Source organism: Mustela putorius, unplaced genomic scaffold (assembly GCF_011764305.1).
Source record: "Mustela putorius furo isolate JIRA1106 unplaced genomic scaffold, ASM1176430v1.1 tig00003901_pilon_pilon_pilon, whole genome shotgun sequence".
Classification (NCBI taxonomy): domain Eukaryota; kingdom Metazoa; phylum Chordata; class Mammalia; order Carnivora; family Mustelidae; genus Mustela; species Mustela putorius.
Genome location: NW_025422049.1, coordinates 18,715,582 through 18,734,107, shown reverse-complemented (window position 1 = coordinate 18,734,107; position 18,526 = coordinate 18,715,582). Strand labels below are relative to the sequence as shown.

General features: G+C 34.1%; 1 protein-coding gene across 5 annotated transcripts in view; it reads right to left on the bottom strand.

The window, feature by feature from the left end:
• The window catches only part of RBM41 (RNA binding motif protein 41), a 58,720-nt gene that overhangs the window by 11,077 nt on the left and 29,117 nt on the right, over positions 1 to 18,526 (bottom strand). For all 5 annotated transcript variants that reach the window (XM_013064846.2, XM_013064845.2, XM_045068244.1 and 2 more), the window contains one exon: positions 14,088 to 14,491. In XM_013064846.2, coding sequence (XP_012920300.1) covers positions 14,088 to 14,491 — 404 coding nt within the window. The remainder of the gene's footprint in view (positions 1 to 14,087; positions 14,492 to 18,526) is intronic.

Sequence of the window (18,526 nt, the reverse complement as noted above, 5' to 3'; positions counted from 1 at the left end):
ATCCTATATGTAGAAAACCCTAAAAACTCCAAAATTGTTTTAACACAAGTAAAACTAATACATTCAGTCAAGTTGTAGGATGCATACAAAAATTAGGAGCAAACAAAATCAGCAAAGTGGAAAGGCCATACACAGAATAGGAAAACATATTTGCAGATCATATATTTGATAAAGGATTAATATCTAAAATATATAAGGGGCTCCTAACATAAAATAACCCCCCCAAGCCCCCAAATAACCCAATTTTAAAAATGGGTAAAAGACCTGAAAGACCTGAATAGTCATTTCTTCAAAAAAGACATACAAATGGCTAACAGGTATATAAGATGCTCAATATCACTAATCATCAGGAACATGCAAATCAAAACCTCAATGAAATATCACTTCACACCTGTTAGGATAGCTATTAACAACAATAACAACAAAAGTAAGTGTTGGTGAGGATATGAAGAAATTTTAAACCTCGTATGCTGTTAGTGGGACTGTAAATGAGTATAACCACTGTGGAAAACAGTATGGAGTTTCCTAAAAATATTAAAAATAGAACTAAAATATAATCGAGCAATCCACTTCTGGGTATATATCCAGAAGGACTGGAATTGGAGTCTGGAAGAAATATGTGTATTCCTTTGCTCATTGCAGCATTATTTACCATAGCAAACATATGGAAACAACCTAAACGTCCACTTACAGATGAATAGATAAAGAAAATGTGTATAAATACAATGGAATATTATTTGGCCTTAAAAAAACAAATCTTGGAAGACACTATAAATAAACCAAACACAAGAACAAATACTATATGAGAATCTGTAGAATACTAAATAGGAATTTATATCAGGCATCTAACATAATCAAACTCATAAAAGCGGAATAGAATCATATTTTCCAGTAGGCTAGGAGAAGGGGTAACTGGGGAGATGTTCATCACAGCATATAGTTTCACTTATCCAAGATGAAGAAGTCCTATACATCTACTGTACAGCATATTGCAAATAGTGTTTAATACTGTATTAGATACTTCAAATTTATTAAGAGGGTAGATCTTAGTTAAATGCTATCCAAGAGAAAGGAGGGAGGAAATTTCTAGAGGTGATGGTTAAGTTTAGGGCATTGTTTTGGTGATGGTTTAATGGTGTGCACTTATTTTCAAACTCATCAAGGTACATACATTAAATATATACAGCTTTACTGGCTGTCATATGTAAGTGATGAATCACTAAATTTTACTCTTGAAACCAACATTTCACTATATGTTAACTAACTAGAATGTAAATAAAAAGCTGGGGCACTTGGGTGGCCCAGTTGGTTAAGTGTCTGCCTTTGGCTCAGGTCATGACCCCAGGTTCCTAGAATTGAGCCCCACACTGGGCTCTGTTCTCAGTTGGGAGCCTGCTTCTCCTTTTCCTTCCCACTCATGACCTCTGTTACTATCTCTGTCTCTCTCTCTCAAATAAATAAACAAAATCTTTTAAAAAATTGATACTAAAAAACCCAACTGAACAAAAAAAATGTACAGCTTCTTATACGTCAATTATACTTCAATTAAAAAAAAACAATGAAGGAAGTTAAGGACTTGTACACTGAAGACCACAAAACATTGCTCAAAGAAATTAAAGACACAAATAAATGCAAAATTGTCCCATATTCATGGGATGGAAGACAACACTGTTTAATTTTATACACTACCTAAAGTGATCTACAGATTTAATTCCATTCCTATCAAAATCTCAATAGTATTTTCTAGGGATAGAAAAAAAATCCTAAAATTCATGGGGAACCACAAGAGACCCCCCAAATAGCCAAAGAAATCTTGAAAAAATAACAAAACGGAGACTTCACACCTCTTAATTTCAAAACATATTACCAATCTATAGTAATCAAAACAGAGAACTACTATAATGACAGTTATATAGACCACTAGAACAGAACAAAACCCAGAAATAAACCCACACATACATTGTCAACTGAGGGGCAACACACATATACAGTCAACTGAAGGGCAAGAAACACAATGGAGAAAAGATAGTTCCTTCAACAAATGGTGTTGGGAAAAGCTGGTATCCACATGCAAAAGAGTAAAACTGGACTCTTAATTTATATCACACACAAAAATCAACTCAAAATGTATTAAAGTCTTAAACATAAGTCCTAAACTCTAAAACTCCCAGAAGAAAACACAGGGGAAAAGCTTCATGACATTGCCTTGGCAATGATTTCTTGACTATTACATCAGAACCACGGGAAGCAAAAGCAAAAATAAAGTGGGACCTTTATCAACTGAAACACTTGTGTACAGCAAAATAAACAATCAGCAAAGTGAGAAGGCAATGTACAGAATGGCACAAAATATTTAGAAACCATATATCTTATGGTTTAGAAGTTAATATCCAAAAAACAGAATTAAGTTTGGATATTTAAGAATTAAGTTTGGATATTAACTTAGAAGTTAATATCCAAAATATATAAGGAACTCTTAGAACCCAACAGCAAAAAGACAACACAATTTTTAAAAAATGGGCCCAAGAACTAAACATTTTCCCAATAAATACATGTAGAAAATAAGTTAAAAAGGATATAGACAAATCAGAATTCTTGCACACTGCTGGCAGAATGTAAAATGGTACAGGTACTATGGAGAACATTTTAAAGGTCCTGCAAAAAAGTAAAAATGAACTACTACATGATCCAGCAATCCCACTTCCAGATACTTATCCAAAGAATTAAAATCAGAATATCAAAGAGATATCTGAATACATACATTCATTGCAAACTGTTCACAATAGCCAAAAGGTGGAGACATCCATCGTGGATGAATGGATAAAGATATGGCATACACACATACAGTGGAATATTATTCAGCCAGAAAAAAGAAATCTGGTCATATGCTACAACATGGGTAAATCTTGAGTGCACTATGTGAAGTGAGATAAGCCAGTCACAGAAGGACAAATACTATGTGATTTCACTTGTATGTGGTATCTAAAGCAGTCAAACTCATTGAAGCAAAAAGAGCAGTGGTTGTCAGGGACTGGGGGAGGGGGAAATGGGAACTTGCTGTTCAATGTTTATAAAGTTAAGTCATGCAGGATGAAAAAGTTCTAGAGATTTCCTATACAACACTGTGCCTACAGTTAACAATACTCTAATGTATACTTAAGATTTTGTTACGAGGGTAGATCTCAACTTACATGTTTTATTACTATAAAAAAAGATGGAGGAAAAAATCTCTATGTGTTAGCTGGAATAAATTATATAATTTATACTTAAATGGAACTTGAGAAGAATTCAGACAGAAGCAGCACAAGCAAAGAGCCAGAAAACAGAGCCCACTTAAATAAGGTAATCACTGAAATATGAATAAATATATTAAACACTATAATAAGCAAGAGACTCTATGTCTCATAGGCTTTAGAAGCTAGGTATTTACATACTTAGCATTTAACTATACTTTTAACTTAAAGGCAAAGGCACAGATTAACTGACCTACGATTCACTTAAGTGAATTCAAGTGATCTAGAGTTTTGGCTATGAAATACTTAAAGTAAAAGCATCATCAAATAAAATAACTATAGAAAGGAGTATGTGGAACATACTGCAAGTTTCTCACCAAGTAGGAAAGATCCATACTAAGATTGTTCCCTTTGATATGAACACTTTTAAAAAATGAAGAAGACTTCTGGTCGAGGCGGCTTGGTCACTTCTTGCTTGGGAGCATCTTCTTTGCTCCAAACACACACACGCACACGCACACACACACACACACACATCCATCTACATGGATATAGATGTATGTATGTATTAACAACACATATATATATTCATATATATCAAGGTATGCACAACAATACAGCTAGGCTCAAAAACAAGATAAACATTTCTGTGAAACAGAAAAACATATTCCAAGTGATAATACAAGATGAAACTTCCGGGCCTCCTTCTGCAATACACAGTATCATTTTGTATGTTTTGAACTGTATATAAATAGTATTATATTGTATGCACTCTTTTGCAGGTATCTGTTTTAATGTTTAAAAAGGAGACTATTTTTAGGACAGTTTTAGATTTACAGAGAAACTGACAGTACATAGTACAAAGAGTTCCTGTAACTCCACACTCAGTTTCCTCCACTACTAACATCTTACATTACTATGGTGCACTGTTAAAATGAATGAATGGATATTGATACCTTATTATTAACCGAAGTCCATAGTTTATTTAGATTTCCTTAGTTTTCTCCTAATGTCCATTTTCTGTTCCATGATTCCATCCAGGGTACCAGAGTACATTTAGTTTTCTTGTGTTTTTAGGCTCCTCTTTGGTTGTGATAGTTTCTCAGAATTTCCTTGTTTTTAAAAATCTTGACAGTTTGAGTACTGGTCAGATATTTTGTAGGATGGCCCACTACTAGGATTTTTTTTGTTGTTTTTCTCACGGTTAGATTGGGGTTATGGGTTGAGAAGGAAGACCAGAGAGGAAAGTGCAGTTTTGGTCACATATCAAGCATGCATGCTATTGACATTATTAATGAGTGTTGATGCTGGCCTTGATTACCTGGCTGAGGCAGTGTTGGTTAGGTTTCTACACTGCAGTATTATTCTTTTGTCTTGCCTTTCCATACTGTACTGTTTCAAAGTCACTCAAGAGCTCAAAACTAAGGAGTGGAAAGTTATGCTCCCCTAGGTTGAGATGGAGCATCTATATAAATTATTTAGAATTCTTCTGTGAGGGATATTTGCCTTCTCTCCCCCAGTTATTTGATTTACTCAATCATTTTTATTATCACTCTGGAGTCACAGCTATTTATCCTATACTTTAGGTTATAATCCAGTATTAATTTACCTAAGTTTGCTGCACAAATTGTTCCAATTTTGGTCACTAGAAACTTTCAGTTGGCTCCCGTGCTTCTTTGACATATACCCAACAATGTTTTTATGCTGGTATGTTCAGCACTTTCCTACTTCCTGTCACTACAAAATACTCAAGTTTCATCTTGTATACTTCCTGCCCCAGTTCTAGAGCCAGACATTTCTCTGAGAAACCCTGGTTACTTTTATATATATATATATATATATATATATATATATAGAGAGAGAGAGAGAGAGAGAGAGCGCAAGCAGGGTGTAGGGGGGCAGGGGCAGAAGGAGAGGGATAGGAAGAGAGAGAATCCTAAGCAGGTTCCATTTCATGACCCTGAGATCATGACCTGAGCCAAATACCAAGAGTTGGATGCTCAACCAACTGAGCCACCCAGGTGCCACCTTGATTCCTTCATTAGAGAATGGCATTACAAACTACAATTTGGGTGCTGAAGGTGCTTGTAGCTACTGGAGTATCACTTCATTTAGGTCCTCTCAGCTGACAGAGAAAAAAATCATATATTTATACTAACCTGTGTATATACATATCAATAAATATTTTATATGTAACCATCTATATCTATGTCAATTTAAACATGATTTCATACTGATGTCTCTAACTCTAAACCACTGAATGGATCATTCCAGCTTCTTTCCTTTGCTTATCTGTAAATTCCACCAGTGAGAAACCTGGCTCCCAACACCTGCCATCCATTTACTTAATTGCTCCATCTCATAATACACATGTATCAGTATCAGGATTGCTAACCAGTACCCCCATGAGACGCAACCTTATTAACTAGGATACAGTGATTATATGCAGCTCTGTTTTTAGTCTTCTAGATTCTACATATTTCCAAAGATGCTTAAGTCAGTACCTTTCACACCCCACACCTTCACTGAAGTTGCTTCACGTATTTGTAACATAGATTCCCTTGTCAGAGTCTGTATTCTTTCCTGGGGTTCCCCTACCTCTCAAATGGTTTTTAATATTTGTGGGCACTAAGGGTCACTCTTTATACTGTACTGTTTTATGGGTTTTGACAAATGTGTATCTTGCATCCACCATTATATTATCATATAGAGTAAGTTTACTACCTTAAAAATCCCCTGTGCTTCACCTATTCTTTTTTTCCCAATCCCTTAAACTCCTGGCAACCACCGATCATTTACTATATGTTTTTGTGTTTTCTGGAATGTCATATAATTGGAATTACATAATATGTAGTCTTTTCAAACTGGTTTTCACTTATTAATATACTCATTAGTTCCTCTATGTCTTTCTGTGGTTTGCCAGATCATGTCTCTTAATTGACAAATTATATTCCACCATATAGATGCAGCACAGGTGATTGTCTCCATTCATCTATTGAAGGACATCCTGACTGCTTCCAGTTTGGGGCAATTGAGTAAAACTATTATAAACACTTGCATGCTGGTTTTTGTATAAATAATAGTTTTCAAATAAATTGGGCAAATAACTAAAAGTGTAACTTCTGGATTATATGGCAAAACAATGTTTAACTTGGTAAGACTACAAAACTGACTTCAAAGAAGTTGTACCATTTTGGATTCTCAAAAGCAATGAATGAGTTCCTGTTGCTCAGCAACCTCAATAGCTTTTGATATTGTCAGTTTTATTGTGAATTTTAGCCATTCTAATAAGTGTACGACATCTCACTGTTGTTTTATTTTGTAATTCTCTGATTACATGATGATGAGCTCCTTTTCATATGCTTATTTGAGATGTATATAACTTTCTTTCTGAGATGTCTGTTCTTATATTTTGCCTTTTTTTTTAAAGATTTTATTTATTTATTTGACAGAGAGAGATCACAAGTAGGCAGAGAGAGAGAGAGGAGGAAGCAGGCTCCCTGCTGAGCAGAGAGCCCGATGCGGGACTCGATCCCAGGACCCTGAGATCATGACCTGAGCCGAAGGCAGCGGCTTAACCCACTGAGCCACCCAGGCGCCCCTATTTTGCCATTTTTTAATTGGGTTGTTTTACTACTGTTGAGTTTTAGGAGGTCTTTGATTATTTTGGATACAAGTCCTTTATTAGACATGTTTTACAAATTTTTTTTCTATTCTTAGGCTTGTCTTTTGATTTCCTTTATTTTTTTTTTTTTTTTTTTTTTAAAGATTTTATTTATTTATTTGACAGAGAGAAATCACAAGTAGATGGAGAAACAGGCAGAGAGAGAGAGAGGGAAGCAGGCTCTCTGCCGAGCAGAGAGCCCGATGCGGGACCCGATCCCAGGACCCTGAGATCATGACCTGAGCCGAAGGCAGCGGCTTAAACCACTGAGCCACCCAGGCGCCCCTTGATTTCCTTTAAAGTGTCTTTCACCTAGCAGTAGTTTATAAATTTAACAAAGTATGATTTTTCAATTTTTTTCTTTCATAAATCATGCTTTTGGTGTTGTATCTATTAAATGTATCACCAAACACAAGGTCATTTAGATTTTCTATTTTCTTCTAGAAGTGTTACAGTATTGTGTTTTACATTGGGATCTACGATCTATTTTGAGTTAATTTTTTTTTTAAAATAACGTTAAGATCTGTGTTTAGATTCCGATTTTGCATGTGGTAACCAGTTAGTTATTTTAGCACAATTGCCTGAAAAAACTATCTTTCCTTTATTGAATTGCCTTTGCTCCCTTGTCAAAGATTAGTCCATTATATTTGTGTGAGCTTATTTCTGGAGTCTCTATTCTATTCCATTTCTGGAGTCTCTATTCTGCTCCACTGATCTATGTATCTTTTTTTTTTTTTTTAACCCAAACTATCCTTTTTGATTATAGTAAATCTAAAAGTTGTGTAGTATCAGTCATCCCACTTTGTTCTTCTTCAGTATTACGTTGGGTATTCTGGGCCTTCTGTTTTTCCATACAAACTTAGAATCAGTGGTATATATCCACAAAATAGCTTGCCAGGATTTTATTGGGATTGTGTGGAATCTACATATCTACATATTGGGAAGAACTGACATCTTAACAATACTAGGTCTTCCAATCCATGAACATAGGATATCTCTGCATTTATTTATGATCTTCTTTAATTTTTCAGCACAGTTTTATAGTTTTGTGTATAGATCCTATACATATTTTGATAGATTTATAATTTAGTATTTCACTTTTTTGTGGTGCTTTCATAAAAAAGTATTGGATTTTAAATTTCAATTGTTCATTTCTTGGTAGAAAGAAAAGCAACTGGCTTTTGTATATAAACCTTGTATCCTCCAACCTCGCTACATTCCACCTATTAGTTCCAGTAGTTATTTCACATTGTTGTTATTGTTGATTCTTTGGGATTTTCTACACAGACATACATGTCATTTGTGAAAAAAGACAACTTTATTTTCTCCTTCTCAATCTGTGTTCTTTTCCTTTTCTTATTTTACTGCATTAGCTAGCTTTTCTAGCACAATACTGAAAAGTAATAGGGAGGGGATTTATTCCTGATCAAAGGAGAAAGCACTGTTTCTCACCACTAAGTACAATGTTAGCTGTAGGGTTTTGTAGATATTCTTTATCAAATTGAGGATATTTTCTTCTATTCCTAGTTTGATTAGAGTTTTCTGTTATGAATGATTTTTGGATTTTGTCAAATACCTTTTCTTTATCAACTGAAATAACTATACGATTTTTCCTCTTTCGTTTGTTGATATGGTGGATAATATTAATTGATTTTCAAATGTTGAATCAGCCATAGATACCTAGAAAACTCCTACCTGATCATGGTACATAACTATTTTGATACACTGTTGGCTGTGATTTTTTAATATCTTGATTTTTCAATCAAAATATTTTAATCAAATATTTTTATTTTCCTAAAATTTAGGATTTTTGCATCTATGATCACGATATTGGTCTACAGTTTTGCTTTATTCAATGACTTTATCTGGTTTTGGTATTATGCTAAGGTTGGTTTCATAAAATGAGTTAGAAAGTGTTCCCTCTGTTTCTATTTTGTAGAAAAGATTGTAGAGAACAGGTATCGTTTTGAGATTCCATTTTCACCCCTTTCAGCATATCAATTACACTTCATTTTATAATTTTTAGTGGTTGCCTTAGAGTTTACAATATTCATTTACAACTAATCTAAGTCCACTCTGAACATTATACCATCTCACAGGTAGTACAGATAACTTGTAACAGTTATATACACTAAATACTAATTCCTCCCTTCTACTCTTATAACATTCCTGTTTTATAACATTCATTTTCCCATATGCTATAATTGCCTAACATATTGTTATTATTACTTTGAACAGTCATCTTTTAAATCACTTTAAAATGAAAAAATAAAAGATTTTATTTTACCTTCAGGTCTTCTTTCTCCTATACTCTTCTTTTCTTTGAAGAGATCTGATTTTCTGACCTATATCATTTTCCTTCTCTCTGGAAAACCTTTTTTTTAAAAAAATAAATATTTCTCACAAGGCAGATTTACTGCTGACAAATTCCCTCAGTTTTTGTTTGTCTGACAAAGTATTTTTTTGTTCACTTTTGAAGGATTTTTTTGCTGGATATAGATTTGCTGGATGGTTTTTTTTTTTTTCCCTTCAATACTTTAAATATTTCACTCTTCTTGCTTGCATGGTTTCTGACCAGAAATCCAGTGTAATTCTTATTGTTCCTCTATAACTAAAGTGTTTTCTCTGGGTGTTTTCAAGATCTCTTGTCTAAGTTTTCTGTGTTTGAACATGATATGCTTAGGGGTATTTGGGGAGTATTTACCCTAGATGGTTGTCTTTCCAGATCCTGAATCTGTGGTCTGGTGTCTGTCATTAATCTTGGAAAATTGTCAGCCATTCCTACTTCAACTAGTTCTTCTGTTCCTTTTCTTTATTTTCCTTCTGGTATTCCAATAGCATGTGTGTTACAGAATTTGAAATTGTCCCACAGTTCTTAGCTATTATTTTCCTTTTTTTTACAGTCTTTTTTCTCTTTGCATTTCAGTTTGGGAGGTTTTTATTGACATGTCTTCAAGCACACTGATTCTTTCCTTGACCACTCCCAGTTTACTGATGAGGGTATCAAAAGTATTTCTTTTTAGTGTTGCTGATTTCTTGTATCTCCTTTTGATTCTGAGTTTCTATCTGTTTACATTACCTATCCGTTCTTGCATATTGTGTATTTTCTCTAATAGATTCTTTAGCATATTAATCATAGTTATTTTAAATTCCATATATCTTATAATTCCAAAACCTATATATCTGAGGAGTTTGGTTCTGATGGTTGCTTTATCTCTTCAGAGTGTGGTTCTTCTTTTAGCATGCCTTGTGATTTTTTTGTTGAAAGCTGGACATGATTTATAAGTTCTTAGAGGAACTAAGGTAAATAGGGCATTAGTAGAAAGTTTTGTTAATCTGGCCAGGAGTTGGCAATGTTTAGTGTTCACTCTAGCTGTAGGTGACAGAGGTTTCAATTACTTCAAATGTCTTTGTTTATTTTCCCCCTCTTTTGGGGGGTTTCCCTAAATACTCATTAGATTCTGAGCCTTGCAAGTCTTTTACCTGTAATCCATAGCTATTGCACTGAAGCCCTATTGATGTAGTGATAAAGTGTGGAGCAAGAGAAACATTCTGTAATCTCATAATTAAGTCTCAAGTCTTTTACTGTGCCTGTGTTCCCAGCCTGTAACCTTCAAAAGTGTTTCATAGCTTTTTTTTCTCTCTCTCTCTTAGATGAGACAGGAAAGCTAGAGGCATCTGGAGTTGGATAATTTCCCTTCTAGCAAGCTGAAGGCTTTGGTAAAGTTCTTTCACTTGCTGGGTATCCCTAGTCGAACCTCTGGATATATTTCAAAATGATTACTTTTTCCTTCTCTATGCCAGGAACAGGAGATTGTTTCTTGGCCCTTCCCCCTTGAGAAACCTAGTAGAGTTCCTGGAACTAAAAGTAATGCAAATGTGAAGGCCCTCATAGACTGAGGCCCCTAGAGTTTGTCAAACAATCTACATTCTGCTTCCAGAAATTTGTCAACGTTACCACTTGTCCCTACCAGTTCATGGCACCAGTGCTTTTTCATCCTGATAAGCCGTGATTCTCTATAATTGCCTGCCTCACCAGATTTGGGGGTTGCAGTTTACTCTGTGACTTCAGTTCTCTGATGGGTCCAAGAAAAATCATTGCTGTTTCCTTTGTTCAGCTGTTTCTCTTGTTATAAGGCATGAGTGACAACTTCCAAACCCTTTACATGTTGGAGCTGAAACCAAGTAGCTTTTTTCATTCAAAATTGTTTGTGAGTTTCATGCATGTTGATACCTGTAGTTCTATTTTATTCATTTTCTATATTGTACAGTATTCTGCTTTATGAATACACCATGCTTTACCCATTCTCCTGCTGATGAACAAGAGTGTTGTTTATAAACAATGCTACAGTGAGTATCTTCATAATATCTCCTAATGTGCATGTATAAGAGTTCCTCTAGGATAGAAACCTAGGAGTGGGACTGTGGCCTTTTAGTGTATGAGCATCTTCTATTTTACTAGGAATAGCCACAATGTTCATAAAAATGATTGTCTTCATTTACATTCATCCAGCAGCATATTAGAGTTCTTACTACTCCATATGTTCACCAATACTTGGCATTGTCAGGCCTTTAAAAGTATGCCAACTTCATGGATACTAAATAGGTTTACACTGTAGTTATATTCTGCATTTCTTTGATTACTAATAAGTTTTGTAGGCAATTGGCTATTCATGTTTTTCCCCTGTGAACTGCCTGTTTACATCTTCTGGTCATTTTTATTGGGTTGTTTGTATACTTCTTGTTGGTTTGTAGGGAAAGATTTCCTTAAAATGACTCAAAAAGCACAAACCATCAAATAAAATACTGATGACTTGATTACATTAAAATGACAGACTTCTGTTTAACAAAAGACATCATAAATAATGTTAAAAAGAAAGCCACCCATTGGATGAATATATTTGCTAAACAAACAACACATGTTTGCATCCAGAACTTAAAAATAATTTCTTGGGGCACCTCAGTGACTTAGTCGGTTAAGCATCTGACTCTTGATCTCAGTTCCGGTCTTGATCTCACAGTCCTGAGTTCAAGCCCGTGCTAAAAAAAATTTTTTTCTGTAAATAATATGACAAACTAAACAATCAAATAATAGGCAAAGAAAAGAAACAGGCAAAACACACAAGATTACTGAAAAGCTAACAAATGTATAATTATAAGTGTAACTTCATTGCCAGTCAGAAACATGGCAAATTAAATCAATGAGATACCTTCAAACATTTTATACTGGCAAAAATAACAAGTCCAATACTAAAGAGTCTTTGCAAGAATATGAAAGAGATTCCTGAAACCCTGCTCGTGGTGTTGAATACATACATACCCTATATCATAGTAATTCCACTCCTAGGAATGTAATCTAGAACGGTAATTCTTAAACTGTCACTCTTGGGCCAGTAGCATCAGCATCTCATGAGAACTTGTTGGAAATGCAAATTCTCAGGCCCTACTCCAGGTCCACTTAATTAAGAAATTCTGAAGGTAGAGCCCAGCAATCTGTGCTATAACAAGCCTTCCAGGTGATTCTGGTGCATACTAGCATTTGAGAATCACGGTAATAGAACAAGATTTTTCCAACTTTTTTGACTGAAATCTATAGAAAGAAATGCATTTTACATTCTGGTCCTCATACATACACCACACACACAACCAAACCAAAAGCTCTTTCCAGAAACAGTAATCACCCTTACTCTCTAGAATGTACTCTGATATTTTCTATTCTATTCCGTTATGTTTCATTAAAAAATTGCTTGTTGTGACCTACTAATTCCAACCTAAAGTTTTGAAAAATGTTCTAGAGAAACTCTTATACATATACAGTAGGAGGTACATACAATGCTTGCTGCAGAATTGTCTGTAATAGCAAAAATAAAAATAAAATATCTTCAGGAGAATGCATAAATTATGGTATATTTCTACAATGGAATACTACATAGTTTCTTATATTATTAAAATAAGTTTCAAAAACATTTTATATATTGAGTTAAAAAAGCAAGTTGTAGAAGGATATGTAGAGTATATCATCATTTTAAAATATGTAAAACTATATGTTGCTTATTAATATATAAATATGTAGTAAAAATATAAAACATGCATCAGAATGATAAGTAACAAATTCAGGATAGTAGTTACCTCTGGAGAGGAGATCAGGAAATGGGATTGGTGAGGGATACATGGAAGTCTTCAGGTCTATCTATAAGGTTCTATTATTTTCCTAATTAAGCAAATATGGAAACTACCAAGAACTGATAAAGATGGTTGGCTAGGTATAAGGGTATTGCTGTATTATTCTCTATAACTTTTTGTATAATAGTAATATTTTATTATTAAAAAAACACAAATCAAGCTGCCCTTGAACCAACAGCAAGAATATATTAGAATTGCAATCACTCAACGGAAACTGCTTTAATATCCCTCATCTACAATGTGTTTTATTCTTTTTTTTAATTCAGAGATAGCCAGAAGCTAACATTATTTTGTTTTGTTTTGCTTTTTAAATTAAACACAACCAAGTATATGCTCCAGGGGCTTGTGCGGCCTCTTTGAATGACATGACAATAATGTTTTCCATTCTGGATCTAACATACACCAGTAATGTGAAATAATGATGTGATCAATAAAACAAGGATTATTTACAACTCTACTTATATATTTGTCAATTTCTCAAGATTTAAGAGATCCTGCACTTTCACTTTGCTGTTTAGTATCAGAAATTTAAAGTCATGTCGTATGAAAGCCAGGTGGAGCATTCTAAAGAAAAATACTCATGTAATAACAGTAGACCCTACTCACAACCAGGTGGCCACTTATTTACTGACTAATTACAGAGGCACAATGGCTACCCGATACAGTGGTCCTATGAATATTACTTGATTTATTACTAGCCTGGGAAACTGGAAGTTACTCTTCCTTCACTTCAAGACCTCTAGTAGATGAGGACTGGGGTCTCATCAAGATTTCTTTAAAATTCTAAGGGTAGCTTAGGACCTTAGGAAACCACAAAGAACATCATAGGAAGTATGCTATGTATATAGTTCGCAGAGAATTAATAGTCAAAGTCAAGGAAAAACACAACCACAGTGCCTATGTCATGATTCCTTGGTATAACCAAAGCTAATTTAAAAGTGTTAATTTAGGTAGAGGTAAAGAAAAATGAAAACAACCCATGTTTTTTTTCTTGGTTTGGCCTATACCTTGTTTGGCTCCCCTGGATTATATGAAGAAAACATAGGAATTTTTCGGATCTCTTCCTCTGACAAACGATTTCTCTGGATCTCATCTTCTGGGACAAATTCTATTGGCTGCGTCAGCTTCTTAGGCCCAGTCCAACACTGCTCAGGTGAATTATCAATAACTTTTGCCACATGGAGACTGGGACCTTTACCCTGTGCTGCCTGTTTTCCCTTGTCCTGGAGTAATGACGGGTTCTCAGCTGTGCCACTATCTCCCACTGATGTAGCTGAGACCAGTGAGTGGGAAGCAAAGGGTTCACCTCTCATAAGTTGGAACTCTTCAAGACGTTTTTTCATTATCATCTCTTGGTAAAAATTTTCCAGGTTGTTCATGGGATCACCTTTGTTCTTCTTTTGGGGTTCATCTAGATCAAGACAAAGAGATAGGGAAGTTCTACAAAGCCTACCAACACAACCTTTGACAAATAAATAAAAATTAAATCTTGGATCTCAGACACAGAAACTTTGCTGGGGCAAGTTAGACAAATGACAATAGTATAAAGCTATTTTAATGTGGTGCATCTCAAGCAAGGCTGGAACTATGGTGAAGCAGGTGAGGCACCTCAGGTGCAAAATTTAAGGAGGGGCTCACTCTCAGATTCATGCAAGTACATGCACCTAACTGATAAAGACATTAAAAATGTAACCAGTATGGCATTATTGTGCTTGACAAAATTAATTCTTAGTATCATCTACTACTAAGTTCATATTCAAATGGCTCTGATTATCTTAAAAGGTATCTTTTTATACTTGGATGTTTGATGCAAAATCTAAACCAGGCTTTGGCTGTTTCATCTTTTAAGTCTCTGATTTTAAAACAGTGCCCCATCTTTTCCACCCCTCCAACTCATTTTTTCTCCATCTTATTGAATTATTAGAGGAACCACATCATTTGTTCAGAGAACAAATGAAATTTGACATTGTTGCTGACATTATTGTTTAACTTGATCCTCAAGTTAACTTGATCCCCTCTATTTCTTACAAACTGGCAGTTAAATCTAGATCTATGCTAATACAATAGTCACTGGCCACACAAATTTATTTAAATTAATGTTTTAGATGTCAGTTCCCCAATTAAACTAGTCACATTTCAAATGCTCAATAGTCATATGTAGCTAGTAGATACCGTAATGGGCAGAATAGATAGAAACCATTTACATCATTGTGGACAGCTGCATTAAGATAGTGCTGATCTAGAGATTTGATTAGATTCAAGTTCAGTATTTTAGGCAACAATCACCCATAGGTAGAGGTGTACTCCCTATTACATCATGTCATAAGGCACATAATGTGTGGCGGTCTCACTTTAATGGCACTCAAGTTGATCAGCATATTCAGGTGGTATTAGTCTAATCCCTCCATTATAAAGTTTTCCCACTCAACTAATGGGTCTTGCATCCATTAATGACCATTGCCTAGATCTGTTATTTATTATAAAGCTGCAAAATGGAGGTCCCCTAATTATTTCATTTTATATTTATTAATTCTATTATTTCTTTTGATTTATTATCTGGAATTTTGTAATGAACTTACCGTCAATTATTTGGTTTCCCCATATATAGTTCATACAGGAAAGGCAGGACAAATGCTTGATTTTTTTTTCCCCAGTATTTATCAACTACAAAAGTAATGAGTTGGTACCTTGGAAATTTCCAATAGTGACCAATTATTATTTTTAGTATAACTGTAAAATCATTTTTATATGTTGGATGTGCTTCAATTAAATGTAATATTTATTCTTTTTAGTGGTCAAATTATTCCACTTGGGACCAATAAGTCCCTTCAAATTGGCTCCTGTGTTTTCCAGTTTTTTGGCACAGCAAGATGTCACAAGTTCATTTTGAATATTTCCTGACTCAAACCTAGATTATCTCTCCAAGGATCCCTGGCTCTTTTTAATTGGAAATAGTATTTAGAAACCACAATGTGTTGCTAGCTGTGTTCATAGCTGTTGAATTGTTTTGTTGCTTCTAGGCCTTTTCAGTGGAAAAGCTAGGAAATTCTTTTAAAAGAAAAATAAATCATTAGTTCCTACTAGTATTTCCACTTTAAATTTAAGATTACAAGTTTTTTACTCAAATGCCTTGATTTTAGACTTGTATCTCTTTTCACATATGCTTAAAATACTGGCTCAATGATATTAACAAACTTATTTATTAGCTTTTTCCTATAATATATTTATAGAATTTTAAAATGTCAAAAAAATACTAAGATAACTATTAATGATAAAACTACTAAATACAGTTTCATACATCTTTGCAGTTATTTTTGTCCTTAAAATAATATATCAAATTAGTAATGTACCAATGTTTTAAAGTCCCTTTACACAGTTGTTTTTTCTGGATGGTTACATTACCTGCTTTATTTATAGGTAGGTTTATTTGCTTTGGGTTATTTATGTATTTTAAGAACTGATTTTTCCCTTTTCATTATTATGCAGAACATTTATATGAGTTTAAAGTGAAAACTGTGTTATACAGTACCTTCACAGAAGTCTCACCTCCATCTCTGTCCCCTTCATCCCATTCCTTTCCTTCTCCGTTAAGTAATCATTTTTATTAGGTTTTGATATTATGTTTCCATTATTTCTTTTTTTTTTAAATATAAGCTAATAGGGGTGCACACACAACACCTATATGTGTGTATCTATATCATTCATTATTTACATCCCTTTCCTACATAAAAGGTAACTTATTATAAATACTGTTCTACAACTTACTTTTTTGCACTTAACAACATATCCTGGAGATAACATATTAACGTGTAGAGCTCTTCCCCTTCCTCTTGATAGCTCCACAGTACTCTATGAGGTTTATCCAACTACTGGTTTATTCTAGTTTATTCAACTACTCCCCTCCTGAGGCACATTAGTGTTATATCCAGTCTTCTTTGTTTTTATGAATAACACCCTGACAAATAGCCTTGTGCATACATGATTTTGTATTTTTCCAGTATATTTCTGAAACAGATAACAAGAGAAGGCGTTGCTGAGACAAAGGGTAAATGTGTATGTAATTTTTCCTAATATTGCTAAATTCCACTCTGTAGGAGTTGTATTATTCCTCATTTCCACCAGCAAGGTATAAGAATATTTATAGCAGGATTTCTTAAGAGCTCATAAGCATTAACCATTAAGGAAAATATTGACAAATTCAACTATATTACAATTTAAAACTTCAGTTCATTAAAAATATGATAAAGAGAAAAGTCATAGAATGGGAAAAATATCTGCAGCATAAATAACTGGTAAAGAACCATTAAGAAAAGGGGCAGACAAATGAAAAGATGCCTCATAAAAGAGGAAATATACATGGCTAATAAATACACACAAAAATGCTCAACCATATTGGAATTCAGGGAAATGCTAATTAAGAATGGGTTGGGATATTAATAGGAAACTGCCATACTGGCAAAAGATTAAAAAGAACACCAATATCACATGTCAGTGAAACTGTAGAGAAATGACACCCTTACACATTGCTGGTAGGAATGTGCACCCACAGCACGAATCACTATAACATTATCTACTGATGTTGAATATATCATAGTATGACCAGTCAGCTCCATTCCTACATATATACCCTAGAGAAACTTAGGCATATGTGTACCAGGACACAATAATAATAATGTTTAGATCAGTGCTACTTATAAGTAGCCTGATACTGGCAAAAATATAAATGTCCATCTAAGAATCAATTATAAAACTGTGGTCAGTTTATATAATGAAATACTATATTCTAATGAAAGTGAACAAATTTCAGCTACATATGACCAAGTGGATAAATATTCTAATGTATACATTCAAAAATATATATTCGGTGACTATTATGACTCAGGTACTATTCTAGATTCTTGGGATATATAAGTAATTAAAACAAAGATCACTATCTTCATAGAGCTCAGTGAATTATATAGTATGTCAGAAGGTTATGAGTGCTATGGAAAAAACAGAGCAGTGTAATGGGTGATTGGAAGTGCTAGGGGGTTGTAGTAGTAGTAGTTGGAATTTTAATGCTGGACTCAGTGTCTCATTAAGAAAGTGACATTTAAGAGATATGACTTAAAGAAAGTGAGGGGATCTATCATGCTGATATTAGAGTGAGAGCCCCAAAGTGAGGAATACATCTCAAAAAATTTAAAAAGTCTGAATCATGTGAGTACATATTTGAGAAAACTCAAATATTTAGAAATTAAACAACACACTTCTAAATTACTCATAGGTAAAAGAACTCACAAAGGAAATTTTAAAAATATTTTCAACTAAATGAAAAGGAAAACATAGTGTCTAAATTTATAGATGCAAATCAAACAATGTTAAGAGAGAAATTTACAGCTTTAAACAACTGTATCAGAAATGAAGAATGTTTTTAAACCAACAATCTGAGCTTCCAAACTAAGGA